At 44.2% G+C, this 18,930-nt stretch overlaps 2 protein-coding genes across 3 annotated transcripts in view; one reads left to right on the top strand and one right to left on the bottom strand.

Moving 5' to 3' along the window:
* MAU2 (MAU2 sister chromatid cohesion factor) overlaps positions 1-7,493 on the bottom strand; it is a 119,862-nt gene extending 112,369 nt beyond the window's left edge. The window contains exon 1 of one of the 2 annotated variants that reach the window (XM_033954093.1): positions 7,377-7,493. In XM_033954093.1, coding sequence (XP_033809984.1) covers positions 7,377-7,445 — 69 coding nt within the window. In that variant the 5' untranslated portion in view covers positions 7,446-7,493. Of the gene's footprint in view, positions 1-6,828; positions 7,248-7,376 lie in introns of those variants that run through there. The other variant, XM_033954092.1, reaches the window with a different exon arrangement.
* SUGP1 (SURP and G-patch domain containing 1) overlaps positions 7,360-18,930 on the top strand; it is a 98,665-nt gene continuing 87,094 nt past the window's right edge. The window contains exons 1-2 of the mRNA XM_033954091.1: positions 7,360-7,596; positions 7,818-8,040. Coding sequence (XP_033809982.1) covers positions 7,584-7,596; positions 7,818-8,040 — 236 coding nt within the window. The 5' untranslated portion in view covers positions 7,360-7,583. The remainder of the gene's footprint in view (positions 7,597-7,817; positions 8,041-18,930) is intronic.

Below are 18,930 nucleotides of genomic sequence, written 5' to 3'. Positions count from 1 at the left end.
ATTTAATATATCAATGGATCAAATTTGGGATACTTTTCTGCTAATTCTGAATGAAGATGTAACTTTGTTAGTTAAGAAATTTGCTTCATCATGCTGCAGATTAGATACCTGTCCATCCTATTTGTTTAAATCTTCTTCTGATTTTATATACTGATTTTAAGATAGTTGAATCATGCTGTGTCCGAAGGCTTTTTCCAAGTCCTTAAGTAACATCATTTTGTCCCCAATGCCAAAGAGTAGGAATATCTCATTAGAAATCATTTTAAACTATAGATCTGTTGTTTCTATTCCTTGTTTCATTAAAATAATTGATGGCTACTTATTTATCAGAATATGGAAAATATGCATTCCAGATTTCAGAAAGAGCAGCATACTCAAATGACACTAGGTACACTGATGTCTGCTGGTAACCCTTTACTCAGTAAGGAATACTAATGCAATTTGATTTATCAATCACTTTTGACTTGGTTGATTACAACATCTTACTACATATTCTTAGTGAGACAGGTATAACTGGTAGAGTTCTCTCATAGATAGAAGATATATGGTCACAATGTCTGATGCGTTCTCGGTCCCTGGGTCCATGCGAGGTCCCACAAGGATCTCCACTGTTCCCAATACTATTCAATGTTTTGATGGGATCACTGGTTAAATATTTAAAAGAGGATAGGGTTTGAGTATTCATTTATGGAGAGAACTCCTCTTACTCACCTACAAATGCACCCACTCAGCTGCACCTCACTATCTCTCTTCATTTATCTCTCTCTTCTCCCCACCATGAGCTCCAATCAGCTGCTAAGTCCCTCTTATTTGTTCCCTTCTCTTCAACTTCCAACTCCAGACTCTGGGCTATATTTACTAAGCAAACCAATCGTGTACCGATCGGTTTGCGACCCCTTTGCAGCCTGATTCACTTATCTCTCTGCCGATCTGATTCCGATCTGCGCATGCAAATGAGGGGACGGCAAGCAAAGTAGGCAGGGACGCGATTCACAAAACAAATTTCGCGATCCGACTGGGCTGGCCTATTAACCCAAGAAGCAACTGCTGGGGTCCAGTCGCAAACGTTCTTTCCAACTCTCCAGCTCCATTGCACCCTGCTCTCTGCTGCCCCGAATCTGTCCTGCCTGCCACCCCGATGCTCTACCCCAAATCTGTCCTGTCTGCTCTGCCCCAAATCACTGCCCTGATCTTCCCCAAATCTCTCCTGTCCTTCCCAGCACTGCGAGCCTGTGGTTTTAACCCGCGGATTTAAAGCAGGTTAAAACTACAGGCTCGCTGGGCTACTAAAAGTAAAGTAAAAGTTTTTTTTAAAAAGTAGCTCAGACAGGCCTTAGACGCATGCGCAGACCTTCGGCATTCCGCCGATCACCCCCATTAGAATATTGCCAGTTTGTGAATCCATCGGACCTGTCCAGATCGGACACGGATCGGTCACGATCGGGCAGGTTAGTGAATCTAGCCCTCTGTCCCTTCCGCCTTGCTGCACCATATGCTTGGAACAAGCTGCCCGAATCCCTATGGCAGGCTCTGTCTGGCAGTGCTCAAGGCCTGTTGAAAAGATCACCTATTTGACAGTGCTTTCAACTCTTAATTCCTCTCACCTTGGGTTCTGCATTCCCTGTCATGTCTGTTTGTCCATGTTAGATTGTAAGCTCTTTCAAATAGGGACCGTCTAAAAATGTACAGTGCTGCGTACACCTAGTAGTAGTAACATGTTATTAGTTATATTACCTGATGATATTTCCGAGACTAAACTCAAATTAGACATGTCTAAATTGGAAAACTGGATGTTATATCATCTGAAACTTTTCCTATGGAGAAGTCTTTGAAAACATTAGGTGTCACATTAGATCCTACATTATCCCTTGGTTACCAGTAGGTAATCAGATTAAATTCAAATTTGCTTGTTTGATTTTTTAATCAATTTATGAATGCACTTGAAATCGTCTAGTACAGATTCTGAGCTTATTGATATCCTTTTGTTTGGCCTGGAAAGAACATTGTTTAAAATTAAATTATCCTACCATCAAATATGTTTGCAATAAATCATGTTTAGAGACTTCTGATCTTTAAGAGTGTGGCATATTCTACCTTTCAGTAATAGGGAAATTCAGTACTATAAAATATTTTGTAAAGCTTTGAAAACCTATTGGTTTAGTGAAGATAATTGATTTAAAAATCTGATTTTAATATTAGATTTGTTGTATTTCTCCTCTGCTATAGGATCTCTTTTTGTAATCTGCTTAGAACTTAGCTGAATATATCTATACTAGTCTTTTAGCCCATTACATTAACGGGTGCTAGGATATATGTCTGTCTCTTTCTTTCTGTCTCTCTCCCTCCCGCTGTCTGTCTTTCTTTCTCTCTCTCCCTCCCGCTGTCTGTCTTTCTTTCTTTCTGTCTCTCTCACTGGCCCCTTTTGGCTATCTGTCTTTCTGTCTCTCTCCCTGCCCCTGTGGCTTTCTTCCTTTCTTTCTGTCTCCCTCTCGCTGTCTGTCTTTCTTTCTATCTATCTCTCTCCCTGCCCCAGCAGCATTTGTCTCCCCCCCCACTTCCTTGTGCAGCAGCCACAGCAGCATTTCCTCCCCATCCATTTCCCTGTGCAGCAGCAACAGCATTTCCCTCCCCCCCACTTCCTTGTGCAGCAGCCGCAGTATCTCTCTCCCCCTCCACTTCTCTGTGCAGCAGCAGCAGCTATATTTCCCTCCCCATCCACATATCTGTGCATCAGCAGCAGCATTTTCCCCTACCCCTTCCCGCGGTCTGGCCTGCTCCCTTAGTCCCTTGCCGCCGCCCTCCCCCCTTTCCCTTCCCGCGGTCTGGCCGGCTCCCTTAGTCCCTTGCTGGAGTTTATTTTTAAGTTTAAAGGTGCCGCAGCGGCTCCTCTCACGATCGCCGCCTGTGTTGGAAACCTCCGACGCAGGTGCGGCTCGTGAGAGGAGCCGCCGTCGAGGCTTTTGAACTTAAAAATAAACTTTGGCTGGGCGAAAGGGAGCCGGCAAGACCGCACATCACCCTGGGGTCTGCAAGAGAGGGACCGTTGTATGCACGCATGCATACTCCTGCTGGCCATGGATCTACGGATCACGCAGGTAAGAGTGCGCATGCGCGCTTAGCGTTTTATTATAGTAGATATCGGTAATACAGTAAGGTACAGTACATACTTGTGAATGGATATGGAAATTTTTTGACGCTGCAAATGCAGCGGAGAATAAGACATTTATTTCTGCTTGAACATTTTTAATTACTGGTCCAAACGCTACTAACACAACTGGACTACTATAATATTATGATAATGAAATTACAAACACTGTAAAATACAGCAACCTACTAAGCAAAAGAAATAATAGAACTTCTCTTTTACTTTCCCTCCTTTTATCAGGCTGTGCTGCAATGCAGCACAAGCTAAATGCCAAGCTGTCCAGAGGAATAGAATATGCGGCTCAGCATTTAGCTCATGATGCTGGGCAGTGCAGCTTGATAAAATAGGGTGGGGGGTATAATGTACACTGGCTCCCTATGTGGGAACATGAGATTTTTAAATTATGTATTAAACTTCTGACTACTCAAGCACCACTATATGGTTCCAATTCTACATTTGATCTCTAAAAATCAGCACCAACTAGTGCGGCGCTAAGCACAATTCTATAAAAGTTAGGTGCACCGTATAAAATCCCATTTAGCGCTTCTAAAGTGGCCTTAGGTGTCACTAGGCATCTTAACTTTAGGCACATCATATAACATAGTAACATAGTAACATAGTAGATGACGGCAGATAAAGACCCGAATGGTCCATCCAGTCTGCCCTACCTGATTCAATTTAAATTTTTTTTTTTCTTCTTCTTAGCTATTTCTGGGCGAGAATCCAAAGCTTTACCCGGTACTGTGCTTGGGTTCCAACTGCCGAAATCTCTGTTAAGACTTACTCCAGCCCATCTACACCCTCCCAGCCATTGAAGCCCTCCCCTGCCCATCCTCCTCCAAACGGCCATGCACAGACACAGACCGTACAAGTCTGCCCAGTAACTGGCCTAGTTCAATCTTTAATATTATTTTCTGATTCTAAATCTTCTGTGTTCATCCCACGCTTCTTTGAACTCAGTCACAGTTTTACTCTCCACCACCTCTCACGGGAGCGCATTCCAGGCATCCACCACCCTCTCCGTAAAGTAGAATTTCCTAACATTGCCCCTGAATCTACCACCCCTCAACCTCAAATTATGTCCTCTGGTTTTACCATTTTCCTTTCTCTGGAAAAGATTTTGTTCTAATTTAATACCCTTTAAGTATTTGAACGTCTGAATCATATCTCCCCTGTCTCTCCTTTCCTCTAGGGTATACATATTCAGGGCTTCCAGTCTCTCCTCATACGTCTTCTGGCGCAAGCCTCCTATCACTTTCGTCGCCCTCCTCTGGACCGCCTCAAGTCTTCTCACGTCTTTCGCCAGATACGGTCTCCAAAACTGAACACAATACTCCAAGTGGGGCCTCACCAATGACCTGTACAGGGGCATCAACACCTTCTTCCTTCTACTGACTACGCCTCTCTTTATACAGCCCAGAATCCTTCTGGCAGCAGCCACTGCCTTGTCACACTGTTTTTTCGCCTTTAGATCTTCGGACACTATCACCCCAAGGTCCCTCTCCCCGTCCGTGCATATAAGCTTCTCTCCTCCCAGCATATACGGTTCCTTCCTATTATTAATCCCCAAATGCATTACTCTGCATTTCTTTGCATTGAATTTTAGTTGCCAGGCATATTTATGCATATTTATGCCAGGGTTTTCTTGGCCTAAATGCCTGCGCCTAAGTTAGGCGCAAATCGACCCAAATTCTATAATTGTGCACATTACTCAAAAAACACCCATGATCTGCCCCCTAATCATGCCCACTTTTAGATAGGCACTTTGGACAAGGTGCCTAACCTTTATAGAATTGCACATATCAAGTTGTATGCCTAATATTCAATTAACTATAATTAACATGAGTTACGAGTTAAGTGCCAATAAAGCCTATTAAGTTAGGCACCTAACAGGCACACTTTATAGAATTTGACCGTATATGATTAAATTATCCCATCATTGTTAGGTTTCAGGGAAGAGCCTTTTGGAACTTTCACAAATTTCATTTCCCAGGCCCTACAGGGATCAGGTTTAAAAAGCTATTTCAATAATGGGGGGGGGATCCATTCACCTCTCCTTTAATTTTACCTTATCATACAACAGAAGTTTTGCTATCAAGATGCATAAACAATTGAGATGGATTCTCTTAAACACCAGAAACATGAAAATATTTCTCAAAACTAAGGTAACAATCCATTCCATTTGAAATAGCCAAAATATGGAATTATTTATCACTTAGTTTAAAAAGTTGTAGGAATTATATCTTTTCAGCAATAGCTGAAAATGCTTTTATTTCAGATAGCTTTAAAAGTTGTAGCTAGCAGAGCTATGAATTATCTAATCTGATATTTGTGCGTCACCAATACCTACATAGGCTCAAGGCGACTTACAAAGGCTAACAAAATGTCCTTAATCTGTACCTTTTACAATTATTGACATTTGTTTACAGCCCTTAAAATGGATAAAACTGAAATCAGAGCTCTTGATCATCTGCTGAGGCAAAATTTTGATGAAGTGCTGCAAGTAAGGTGTTTAATTCAGTCTGTTCAAATCTTTTAAAGTTATATCATGTAAGTGATCCAATAATCTGCAACACTTACATAAAAAAGATGAGGAGAGGGCAAACAAACCTTGATTTCAATTTTTGATCAATTGTGTATTGTATTTACTAAAAATGTTTTAAGTTGAATTGGTCTTTAAGACTATCTACACAAGAGGTTTGGTCAAAAGAATGAGCTGTTTTGAAATACTGAGAATTTTTTTTATTTCAAGTTATGCTAATAATTGCAGAAATCCAAGTTGTGATATAATGCTTTTAATGATTAGAACAGTGTCAAATTTTGCTACTGTATGTGTGTATTGGGGGTGGAGGTAGGGATAGATTTTACAAGACTACTTTCTAGGATTACTCAGCTGTCACTGTCAAATAAAGTCTAGAGACATGATTTTAGAGTTACTCAGACCATTTCAAGAGATTAGTAAAACGAAAAGTTAAAATATTTCTAAAACAGAACTCTCCTCCAACACTAAGCAACGATTATGGTGGGGTGGTGGATGTGTGGAACAAGTTCCCTGTGAAAGTGGTGGAAATAAGGATTATATATATACCGGTGTGTGTATATATATATATATATATATATATATAAAAAGCATGGGACAAATACAGAGAATTTCTAAGGGAAAGGAGGGATTAAAAACGTAGCAGTTAGTGGTATCAATTCGCCACATAATTTTCCATGTTTCTAATATTTTGATTTACACGTGTAACCCCCCCCCCCCCCCAAACGAGAACATACCAAAGACGTGAGGACAAGATCCAGAAAGTGAGGCACTAAAAGTACACCGAAAAGGAATACTTTGTATACCAGTTTGCACATTACTCCTTTTGGAAGCCAACACAGAAACAAAATCACTGCAGCCTGCAGCTAAAGACACCTGGCTTATACCACAGTACTCTACTACTTCTCAGCCCCTCTCTCTCACAGCCTACCCCGCTCTCCTTAAATTCGAAAATCTCCTTAAATTTCCATCCTCTTTTCATGAAGAAATCCTTATTTGCCTGAATCTTCAGTACAGCGTTCAACTTCCTTTCCACTTAAAATGTAGATACTTTCGAGCTATGAATAACAAACGAAAACCATCTCTGTGCTCCTGCCCTCACCCCCTCCCGACCCTCAGACAGAGCTCCACCACTGCCCCTCACCGCCTTCTCCAGGTGCGTGCGGGCCAGGTCGCTGTTCTTGGTATGGTGGTAGAGCACAGAGCCGAGCTGCAGGTGTGTGCGGGCCTCCACGCGCTGCGGCGGCTTATAGTGGAAGACTGCCTGTAGACAGTGCACGCACAGCTTGATCTTGGGCGGACTGGAGGTGCGGAAGTGCTCGGCGAAGCCCAGAAGAGCGAGATACCAGGGCTCACAGGCCTCAGTCGGCTGAGCCGCCACCACCGCCGCCATCTTGGGCTGACAACAAACACAGCGTCACCTCCTCCCCTCCCACAGCGTCACTCTCGCGAGAGTCTCTCTCTAAGGTGCACGGCTCTACAGTGAGATTGTGGGGCGTGCACGCTTATGCCGTGCACTGCCGCGGGACACTGTCTGAAACACTGGCGCTTGCGCAGCACTGCCACCCCCCCCCCCCCCGTATCATTCTCGTGACTTTCGCCCGCGCGTGCACGTACGGCTAGTACTCGCGCGTGCGCTGAGAAAAGCCCACCGTGGGATTCTCGCGAGGCACACGTTCTGCTTTCCCCCACCTGTCTTGGGCTTTGCTCGGGAGTGGGGGAAACGACGTGTTCGGAGCCGGAGCACCAACGCAGTTTCATCCCGGGAGCAGCCTGACAACTGCCCACTCGCTCCGTTGCCTGACGGGATTATAGCTTCTGTTCTGTTTCGCGCGCTCGTAACCTGCTGAGCCCTCTCCGTGTGACTCCTGGAGACGTCGTACTGGATAAGAAGAAAACATGGAAGAAGCAGGTGAGAGGCGCTAAAGAAAGAGAACCTAGCTCGTCTCTTATACTCTGCCGCTCCTTCCTTTTCCTTGATCACAATCGGCCCCACAGCTCCCTCCCTCCTTTCAGACCATTTCGTTTCCCCTCTTTTTCCTCCCTCCTTTCTTTTCTCATGTTTTGTGCTCTCTTTTTTTTTTTTTTGTCTTAACATTGAGCACTCCTGAACCTATTTCTCTGTCTCCTCAGACCAGGCTAATTGGCGATTCGGGATCCCCCCGGCACCCAGGCCCGGCGGCATGATCACCAGCCTCCTGCACCAGGAAGAGATGATTGCCCAAAAGAAACGAGAAATTGAGGCCAAAATGGAGCATCGGGCCCAGCGCTTCCCGCTGGCTGTACACCAGCAACAACGACCACGGCCACAGCCGCCGCCGCCGCCACCACCACCGCCGCCACCTCAACCTGCAAAGTAAGGGCCTGCTAGAGCCAAGATACAGGTTCATCTTAGCTTGGGGTTCCGGTCTCTATAAAGCCCTGGAGTTTGACCCTGATAGTTTGTGTTAGAGTTGGTCTGTCCTGTAGATCAGCTTAAAGTCTTACATTCTGAGTACAAACCTTATAGTCATAAGTCATTTTCAGTTTTCATAGGTACTTCTTTAATTTAGTGCAGGAATTGTTTTCTGTATTTCACCTGCAGGACTTTCTGCATATAAGCTACCTGTTTTTATGTACCTTCAGAATAAATATTTTATGTTTTCAAGGTTTTTAAATTTAAGTATGATTAGTTTTCTCATCCATTGTTTTTAAATGTATTTCCAGTGCAATAGGTGTGTCATGCTAAATGCTAGGGTAAATCTCCCAATGCTTGTGAGCCCTGCAGAAGTAATCAAATCCAGCTTTTCAATTCCGCTTCCCTTACCAAAAGGACTCTGCTGCCTCTTTAGTATTTTTCTTCTGCATGTGAGTCTGAAGGAGTTTCTCTGATATATTCTGCATGTTTCTTTTATTTTTTTTTTCTGTGTGTTTCAGTTTTTGGCAGCTTTAAGTGATCATAGCTCCCCAGGTTGAGGGGAAAGTTCTGCCTGCATGGAGGAGATGCAGACTGGAGGTCTGCAGCCGATAAGCCAATCCCTCTGTGGTACCTGTTGGCCAGCCTGCAGAAACTTTTGTGGAGCTTGGGGTTAGAACCCCTAGAAACTTTGCTCACCTACTGGTTCACAGGGGCTTAAGCACAGACTGTTAGGCATCTGCAGGGACTCTTTAGGGTGCCGTCTGCGTTTCCTCTCCCCCTTTTTTTGCATCCGTGGGGGGTTTGAGTTCAGTCAGGCATCAGTTCGACTGGCAGCCCGAAGATTTCAACATTGGAGAAACAGTTCCATTGAGGTAGTGACTTCTTCTCCCAGATCCAGCTACTTTTAGAGCTGAGGCAGGCTGCAGAACATTCACAGCACATTGCACAGTGAGTAAGGCTATTGCAGCCTATAAGAAAGGGAGGGGCTCTGAAAAAGCTAGTTTTCAAGGCTTCTGCTACTTCCTTTAAGGTCTCCCACCTCTATTTTTTTAGTTTTTTTTATTCCAAATCTGATCAATCCTCATCTCCCTCTGCTGATATTCTAACTTGTTTTTTTCAAGATAAAATCTCTCTCATCAGACAATCTTTTCCCATAGATGAAATTGGATATCTCCCTACAAATTCCAAAAATTCTACAGAGGTGATACCAGCTGATCGTTATTGGTGTTCATTTAATCTAATATCTAAACATCAAGTTTCTAAACTGTGAAAAGATGAGAAAGTGTAAATGTTCACTGTACTCTTTTTCGTCATATCTATTTCTTAATATTTCGTCTCAAGCTATAACATGGTTGACTACTTTATTGAATTTCTATTTGGAAAATGGATACTTTTCACAATCCATGGGACAAATAACACTTATTCCTCTTCTAAAAAAAAGTAGATTTAGATCCTACTATCCCTTCTTACTACTGACCAATTGCCAATATACATTTGTTAACAAAAATGTTAGAATCAATTGTAGCTGGTCAACTTACTGATTATTTGGAGAAATTCTCATTACTCCAGCCGTTTCAACATGGGTTTCGTTCTAATTTTAGTACTGAAACCTTATTGATCTCTCTTCTTTCAAAAATTAAACAATTACGTCTTCAAAATAAATGTTCTATTTTGCTCCAGTTTGATTTATCTGCGGCATTCGATGTAGTACATCACAACATTTTACTTCATTTACTTTCAAATATAGGGCTCCATCAGGTTGTTCTGGATTGGTTCTCTAAATTTCTATTGTCTCGTTCTTATTCAGTAAATATTGAAGGTGATATCTCCAATCCCTGGCGGCCTCCTTGTGGGGTTCCCCAGGGTTCTCCGCTTTCTCCAATTTTATTTAATCTCTATATGACCACACTCTATACTTTTAAGCTGTCAGCTTGGGAAACACTGTCACCTATGCAGATGATATCTTTATACTGATTGAGATCGATTCGGATATTACCAATTTAGTTTCTAAAGTAAATCATTGCATTTCCAAACTTCAATCCTGGGCTCTTTCTGTCCGGATGAATCTTAATACAACTAAAACTAAACTTCTGTGGTTAGGTCCAAAATTTGACGGTCATCTTCCTACTGTAGCTTTGGAATCTGTGGCCTCTTTGCAGGTCAAGTTCTCTTCTAAGATATTGGGAGTCCTATTTTATTCCTCTCTTGCCTTTAAGAACCAATTAAATTCCCTGGTCAAGAAATGCTTTTTTTATTTGAGGAAGGTTAGATATCTTTTTCATCATCGACATTTCTCTGTCCTGGTCCAATCAATCATATTATCTCGACTAGATTATTGCAACGCTATCTATCTTGGCATCACAAAGATTACAATTAATCCAGAATACTGCTGCAAAGCTGATTTTTGGAAAAGTAAATTTGACCATGTGACCCCTTTGTTCCTGAGTCTTCATTGGCTCCCTGTTTATCTTAGAATTCAATTCAAATGTGCTTGCATCTCTTTCAGAATTTTATATGGCATTTTTATTTCCCTAATTCCCTTATTATGGAATGCTTACAGATTTTCCTTTGCAAGAGGCATCTAACAATTCAAATTCTTCCTTCTAAAAAAGGAATTAAAGGAGTTAAGATCTTCAGTCAATCTCTGACTTTTAAACTTTCTCAACTATGGAATGAACTCCCCTTAATTCTGAGGAGCCCCAGTTCTTTCCAATTTTTCCGTAAATTTCTAAAAACTTTTCTTTTTGCCAAACATTTTGAAAACTAATTTCTTTGAAACCTTTGCTATTACTTTCTTTAGTTTTTATTTAATCATTGTAAACTTTCTTTTTTTCAACATTCTCCAGAACCTTCAAAACACCTCATTTTGTGTCAAGACTGGCAGGGATGGAGTCTTTAGGCTCTTTTACTCCAATTCATGCCAAATTTGCGCTGGATGGATGCCAGAAGAGCACCCTTGTACCAGGTGCCACTCAGCATGTGAAGGGGGCAGGAGCTTTGGGTTTAGCCTCCCTTTGGATCTCTGTGGCTGAGGAGACTGTAGTAACATAGTAGATGACGGCAGATAAAGACCCGAATGGTCCATCCAGTCTGCCCAACCTGATTCAATTTAAATTTTATTTTTTTTTCTTCTTAGCTATTTCTGGGCGAGAATCCAAAGCTTTTCCCGGTACTGTGCTTGGGTTCCAACTGCCGAAATCTCTGTTAAGACTTACTCCAGCCCATCTACACCCTCCCAGCCATTGAAGCCCTCCCCTGCCCATCCTCCTCCAAACGGCCATGCACAGACACAGACCGTACAAGTCTGCCCAGTAACTGGCCTAGTTCAATCTTTAATATTATTTTCTGATTCTAAATCTTCTGTGTTCATCCCACGCTTCTTTGAACTCAGTCACAGTTTTACTCTCCACCACCTCTCTCGGGAGCGCATTCCAGGCATCCACCACCCTCTCCGTAAAGTAGAATTTCCTAACATTGCCCCTGAATCTACCACCCCTCAACCTCAAATTATGTCCTCTGGTTTTACCATTTTCCTTTCTCTGGAAAAGATTTTGTTCTACGTTAATACCCTTTAAGTATTTGAACGTCTGAATCATATCTCCCCTGTCTCTCCTTTCCTCTAGGGTATACATATTCAGGGCTTCCAGTCTCTCCTCATACGTCTTCTGGCGCAAGCCTCCTATCATTTTCGTCGCCCTCCTCTGGACCGCCTCAAGTCTTCTTACGTCTTTCGCCAGATACGGTCTCCAAAACTGAACACAATACTCCAAGTGGGGCCTCACCAATGACCTGTACAGGGGCATCAACACCTTCTTCCTTCTACTGACTACGCCTCTCTTTATACAGCCCAGAATCCTTCTGGCAGCAGCCACTGCCTTGTCACACTGTTTTTTCGGCTTTAGATCTTCGGACACTATCACCCCAAGGTCCTTCTCCCCGTCCGTGCATATCAGCTTCTCTCCTCCTAGCATATACGGTTCCTTCCTATTATTAATCCCCAAATATAGTACCTTCTGCAAGGAGAAAATATTTTCCAGAGCCCAAGAAAAGTGGCCTATCTAGGCATAGGAGTGTGGAAGCCACGGAGTCTAAGAAATGCAAGGTGGAGCTACTTAGAGAGCACTTGGTGCTGCCTAATACTACATTCTCTCCTGAATTTGTTAATCTGATGTGAACTTATTTGGATGGCCAGGATCCCCAGGAGAGGTCTGGTAGCAAACCAGGAGGCATGCAAGGTGGCTTGGGCTTCCAGGGCGCACCTGCCTCAATAGCAGAGGCTGACCAGGATGAGGTGGACTTTTCCAAAAGAGATTGAGGATATAGGGTCTCTCTCTATGCCTCTGCTGTCACAGAGCGACCCTTCCATGCTGGGTGAAACAGGGTTACAGACAGAAACAAGTACACAAGATACACTGGTGGCCCTCGACTTGGGGTACACTGGCTGGCTGATGTTGAAGGATAAGTTAATCTTCATATAAAGTTCCCTCGACCTTGATATAGACAGGCAAAACGCGTCGGGAAGGGGAACTCGTAACGATAAAAGCTAAGTCATAATAAAATAAGTTAATATAAATAAGATGACTAAATGATAAAATTGAAGTAAAACTAAGAAGAAAAAAGGGAATAATGAATTGATAAGGGCTGTGTCATTTTCAGAAGGAAAACAAGCTGTGCTTGAGGTGGCCCTGAGCCTGGGTTGGTTAGTAAATTTTCAAAAGAGCCAGCTGGTCCTGTGCCAATCCCTGAAGTACTTGGGAGTCATCTTCAATACAGCAGAAGGCCACGTCTTAAATTCCAGAGGTACACAGACAAAAGCTTTGTGCCCAGATAATGAATATGATGGCCAAACCAGCTCCGTCCACCTGGCACTGCCTGAAACTTCTAGGCTCCATGGGGGCCACTATAGATGTGGTTCCTTGAGCAAAGGCTCGCATGCGGCCTCTTCAGAATGCCCTGCTATCTTAGTGGTCGCCCCATCGGAGTCCCTGCAAATATCTCTACCGTGGACTGGACCCTGAGCCAGTATGAACTGGTTTCTCAACCCACAGGCCTTCTGCTGCTCAGAATACCTTCATGGGTAATTGAGACTATGGATGCCAGCCTGTTCGTCTGGAGAGCTGATTGTAATGGACGCCCAGTCCGGGGGCGTTCGTTGACCTCCCAGAGGAAGTGGTCGATCAACAGATTGGAGCTCTGGACCATTCGGTTGGTGTTACAAAAGCTGGAGAAAAGGCTGGATGGTTATGCAATCCAAGTTTTCTCGGGCAATTCTACAGCGGTGGCATATGTCAAGAGTACCCAGCTGAGTCTAGAGGCCAACTTATTGTTTCAGAGAGCAGAGTGACAACTTCAGGCACTTTTAGTGGCGCATATGACAGGAGTGGACAATGTCCAGGCCGATTATCTCAGCAGGCAGATCTTAGATCCAGGGGAATTGACATCGGCCACTGCGTTCCAATCTATTGTTCTTAGATGCCCAACATTTGATCTGATGGCTACAGTGAGAAACAAAAGGCAGACCACTTCTTCAGTCAAAGATCCGAGTCCAAAAGCACAGGTTTGGATATTCTGGTCCAGCCACGGCCAAAGAACAAGCATCTCCGTGGCCCATGATAGGGCAGATTCTCCACAGAAAATCAACCTCGTGGACCTAGTGCAGAGGGGCTCGGATCTCAGACTGCAGGTACAGTTGGACCTTCTGTCTCTGGGCCAGTGGCCATAGAAGATCTGGATCGCTTTGCTCTTACAGATGGCTCTTGAGTGCACAACATTAGTGTGTAGAGACTACTCAGAGATAGCTATTGCTACTCTCCTCAGAGCCAAGAAGCCTATGACAGTCTCTGCATGCACTAAAGCATGGGAGACATTTCAGCACTGGTGCATTAGAGATAGCAGAGCCATTATTCTCCAATCTCGGTGGTGGTAGCTTTTCTCCAAGCATTCCTTGACAAGGATCGTGCAGTGGTGTTCCCGTTCCAAGTGGCAGGACGTTCTTGCTTCAGAGCCTGAGAATATAAAGCTCTCTTGACGTCTCATCCGGATATAGCCAGATTTCTGAAAGGGACACTAAGGCTTAGACCACTGGTGAAACGACAATTTCCCTATTGGAACTTTAACGTACTTTTGCTTGGCCTCAGTCAAGCTCCATATGAGCCTCTTAAGGAGGTATCCTTGATGGATCTCAGTCATGATGGCTTTTCTCAATGAGAAGAGTTTCGGAGATACAGGCACTGTCATGCAGAGATCCTTTCCAAGATCATGGAGTCAGGAGATTCCATGTGCGCGGTTCCATCCTTTTTGCCAAAGGTTGTTTCAGCCTTCCATGTCAAGAAGTAAGATTGCCAGTATTTCATTCCACAGGATCAAAGGAAGAGGATTGATTCTGAAAAAGTTGGATGTGAGGTGAGCCTTCCTATAGTACCTAGAATACTAATGAGTTCCGACTATCTGACCATCTTTTTGTATTCACCAGTCAGGCTCGATGTGGCAGACCAGCGTCTTAAGACCACCACTTCTAGATGGATTCACATGGCCATTTCGTCAGCATATAGAGGGAAAACTGTGGCCCTATCGGCGCCATAGTTGCAGTCAAGGCAGAGCTCGGAAGACCCATTTCGGAGTTTCGAGTTTACACCCAGCAGTGTCTACTGTGAGCTATCAAAATTCAAAGTGACCGGACAATCTACACCCCAGGGTGCTTAGAGAGTTGTGTGATGTCCTGGCGGAACCATTATCCATGCTCTTCAATCTTTCCCTGAGTACAGGAAGAGTCCCGCTGGATTGGAAGACAACTAACAAATTCCACTCCACAAAAAGGGTTGCAGGACGGAGGCTGCAAATTACAGACCGGTGAGTCTCACATCAATAGTGAGTAAACTCATGGAATCATTAATTAAGCAGAAATTGGATACGATCCTGAACGAGGAGAATTTACGGGATCCCCATCAACATGGATTCAAAAAGGAAAGGTCCTGCCAATCCAATCTAATCGACTTCTTTGACGGGGTAACAAGAAAGCTGGATATGGGGGAGTCCATGGACGTCGTGTACTTGGACTTCAGTAAAGCTTTTGATAGCGTCCCACACCGCAGGTTGTTGAGCAAGATGAATTAGATGGGATTAGGAGAAACATTAACTGCATGGGTCAACGACTGGCTAAGCGGTAGACTTCAGAGGGTGGTTGTTAACGGTACCCTCTCTGAAACATTGAGGATGGCCAGTGGAGTGCCGCAGGGCTTGGTCTTGGGCCCAATCCTCTTTAACATATTCATAGGCGACCTGACTCAGGGGCTTTAAGGTAAAATAACATTATTCGACGATGACGCCAAACTATGCAACATAATAGGTAAAAGCACTTTGCCCGACAGTATGACATGGGATTTACTCTTACTGGAACATTGGTCCTCGACTTGGCAGCTAAGCTTCAATGCTAAAAAATGTAAGGTCATGCACCTTGGCAGCAGAAACCCATGCAGAACTTACACCCTGAATGGTGAGATCTTAGCTAGGACTGCAGCGGAATGAGATTTAGGAGTGATCATTAGTGAAGATATGAAAACTGCCAATCAAGTGGAGAAGGCTTCTTCCAAGGCTAGACAAATGATGGGTTGTATCCGCAGAAGTTTTGTTAGCCGGAAGCCCGAAGTGATAATGCCATTGTACAGATCAATGGTGAGACCTCATCTGGAATATTGTGTATAATTCTGGAGGCCACATTACCAAAAAGATGTGCTGAGAGTTGAGTCGGTTCAACGAATGGCCACCAGGATGGTCTTGGGACTCAAGGATCTCCCATATGAGGAAAGGCTGAGTAAATTGCAACTATACTCACTCGAGGAACGTAGAGAGAGAGGAGACATGATTGAGACGTTTAAATATATCACGGGCCGTATCGAGGTGGAAGATGATATCTTCTTTCTTAAAGGTCCCAGGGTCACAAGAGGGCATCCGCTGAAAATCTGGGGTGGGAAATTTCATGGTGACATCAGGAAGTATTTCTTCACCGAAAGGGTGGTTGATCATTGGAATGAACTTCCACTGCAGGTGATCGAGGCCAGCAGCATACCAGATTTCAAGAGAAGATGGGATAGGCATGTGGGATCTCTTGGGGGGTGGGTCATTAGAGTAGGCAGACTTGATGGGCCGAAGCCCTTTTCTGCCGTCATTTTTTATGTTTCTATGTTTAAGTTAAGAGGGAAATGCCATTTCAAACACTACTTAAATAAAATTTCTAGGCTCCTACTGAATCTTAAACAAAGTGCCAGAATCGTGCCTCCAGAGGTGCCTACCGGTGCCTAATGCCACTGTAGGTGTGGCTAACACTGGAAGTGGCATTAGTTGCCAGTAGGTATCTCTGGAGGCACGATTCACATCACAGTCACTGTAAATATAGGCCTTGAAATTCCTGGTCTATGTTTCCGGTGCCTACCTTTGCCAGAAATATGACTTTCTAAACAGCACCGTTGTGCGATTGACACATGATTGGCAGCTGCCAACAAAGGCACAGTATAAAGAATCGAGGCCATATTGCCTGTGGCAGTTGCTGGTCTCTGTGAAGGCACATTTGACTAGATGCATTGCTTCATGAGTGGAAGCTTGGGTGATTTTTTGCCTGAGGAAATTTGTAGGGCAGTGACCTGGTCCACACTTGTGCATTCTCCAAGTTTTACAGAGTAGATGTGGCAGCAAGGGAGGACACTGCCTTCAGGTCCTAAGTGTTACAAGCAGGCACAGATGTCCCGCCCTAAATTCTTGGGGCTGCTTTTGTACATCCCTAACATTCAGCATGACAACACCTATTGTACTGGAAAGAGATTAGGTTCTTACCTTGCTATTATCTTTTCCAGTAGATAAGGTGTGTCCTGCTGAAGCCCTGCCCTGTCAGTGATTTCTTTGCCTGCCTACTCTGTCAGAAAGTTTGAGTCCAACCTAAAATTTTGGATGTCAGACCTTAGTGGTATGAAAATTGATTTATTTTTTTATGACATATTGGGGACAGTTCAAGCTTCATAAAGGTTTCTGATTAGTACTTTTTGTCAGTTTTATTGTTCATTTTCCATGTTCACATTTTGTTCTTTTTCAGAACAGAATTGTATGTCAGGGAGTCTACCCCATACCCCTCCTCATAGGGCTAGTGCCTATTTTGGTAGAAACTGAAGGGAGCAGCAGAGTCCTTTGGTAAAGGAGGAGGAATTTAAAAGCTGGCATGGATTCTTTCTACATGGCTCACGAGCATGAGGAAATTACCCTAGTGTTCAACATAACACCTTATTTACTAGAAAAGATATTATTGAGGTAAGAATCTAATCTCTTTATATGATTAGTTTGCTCATCCATTTGTTCTGCATGCCAAAAGCTTCCCCCTTAAATTTAGTTGTCACTTTGGGGGTTGCAACATGGTAATTACATATTCTTTAGCAGTCTCCAGACCGGTAGAGGTTAATCTTACATGCGGGTATAAATCCCTTCATGAGCAGCAGGTGGAGACTGAAAACAAAACTGTGGAATAGTACATAAGAGGTACCTTCCCCTATTCCTATCAGTCTTCAGCAGGTGTAAGTGAGCTGTAGCAAAAAGAAATCCAACCAAATCTGCATGAAAAACACCAAAGCAGGAAAACAAAACAAAACTGCAGACAATGTACACGATGCAGGGTCTCTTGGTTGGTAAAAAGGTTTTTGTATTCTGCATTTTAACTTTGCAATAATAAATTTTTGCCTGCATCGTGTACATTGTCTGCAGTTTTGTTTGGTTTTCCTGCGTAAGTGAGCTGTACCCATCTCCCTTGGTAGGGCTGTTGGAATTTGTTTGGGGTTTGCGGATTGAGCTTGGGGGTGGGCCCTGTTTGGGGGCCTGTCCGACCTAGGGGATGTCAAACCCGGTGGGTCTCATGCTGGGTCCCTCCCCCCATTTCCTCCACCTCCCCACATTTTTTTAGAGGATCCTCAGCAGTAAGCCTTGCCCCCTAATTCAAGCAAGGTATTTTGCTTTGAGAGCCTGTAGAGTCTATTCTGTTTAAAAAAAAAAAAAAAGGTAGTGCTGGTCTGAAGGGTTGCTGTCCCTTTAACTTTGCTATATTTTACTGTATTTTTTTGTTTTAGCTAGGTCACATATGGAGCAATGAGCACTTCGCAGGGGAAAAAGTGCTCATTGTACTCCAGATGCGAGGCACTCACGGCCAGACTTTGCAAGCGATGCACAGGCAGGTGTGGTAGTGGAGCTCTGTCAGCAGGGACTGCAGGCACACAGAGCTTCACGCTGCTAGTGCTTCATGAGTAAGCTGGAAGCAGTGGGGAAGCCCTGTCTTCCCCCACCGCCCACAGAGGGTTTTCCTCAGCCGCCGACGGTAAGGGTACAAAGGATTCCCTTTCCGCCAGTTCGGGACTCCCTCTCAGCTGATTTGTTAACAGCTGATGCTGGCTTGCCTGCTTTAGCGGCTGGGACAGTTCAGGATTCCCAGCCGCTACAGGCCCTGGAGGGATTGTTTTTGGCGGGAACTTCGCCATTTTCTCAGTCTGGCCCCTCCATTTTGTCTGCAACCTCAGGTGGCCTTCCCCCTGTATTGGGAAAAAAATTGTCAGGTCTCAGCTGGGTCCCCTGCTGTGGCAGGGAGTCCCTTGGGACCCCCGGGAGGGTTTTCCCCTGATTTAATTTTTGCATTGTGCAGAGCCTATTTTCAGGCGCCCAGGGAGTTTGGGGGGGTTTCCTCCGCACTCCCCCTGTGGCTTTGCCTCCCTCTTCCTCCTCCCTTGTCCAAGCACCCAAGGGTGACTTGAAATGAGGATTGGTGGTCCGAGGAGCGTGGCGGCCTGGATGAGGATCTGGACCCTTTTGAGGAGTTCCAGAATC

The sequence above is a fragment of the Geotrypetes seraphini genome, chromosome 8 (assembly GCF_902459505.1).
Source record: "Geotrypetes seraphini chromosome 8, aGeoSer1.1, whole genome shotgun sequence".
Lineage (NCBI taxonomy): Eukaryota > Metazoa > Chordata > Amphibia > Gymnophiona > Dermophiidae > Geotrypetes > Geotrypetes seraphini.
Note: the sequence above shows the minus strand (reverse complement) of the source record. Positions and strands in the feature narration are given on the sequence as shown.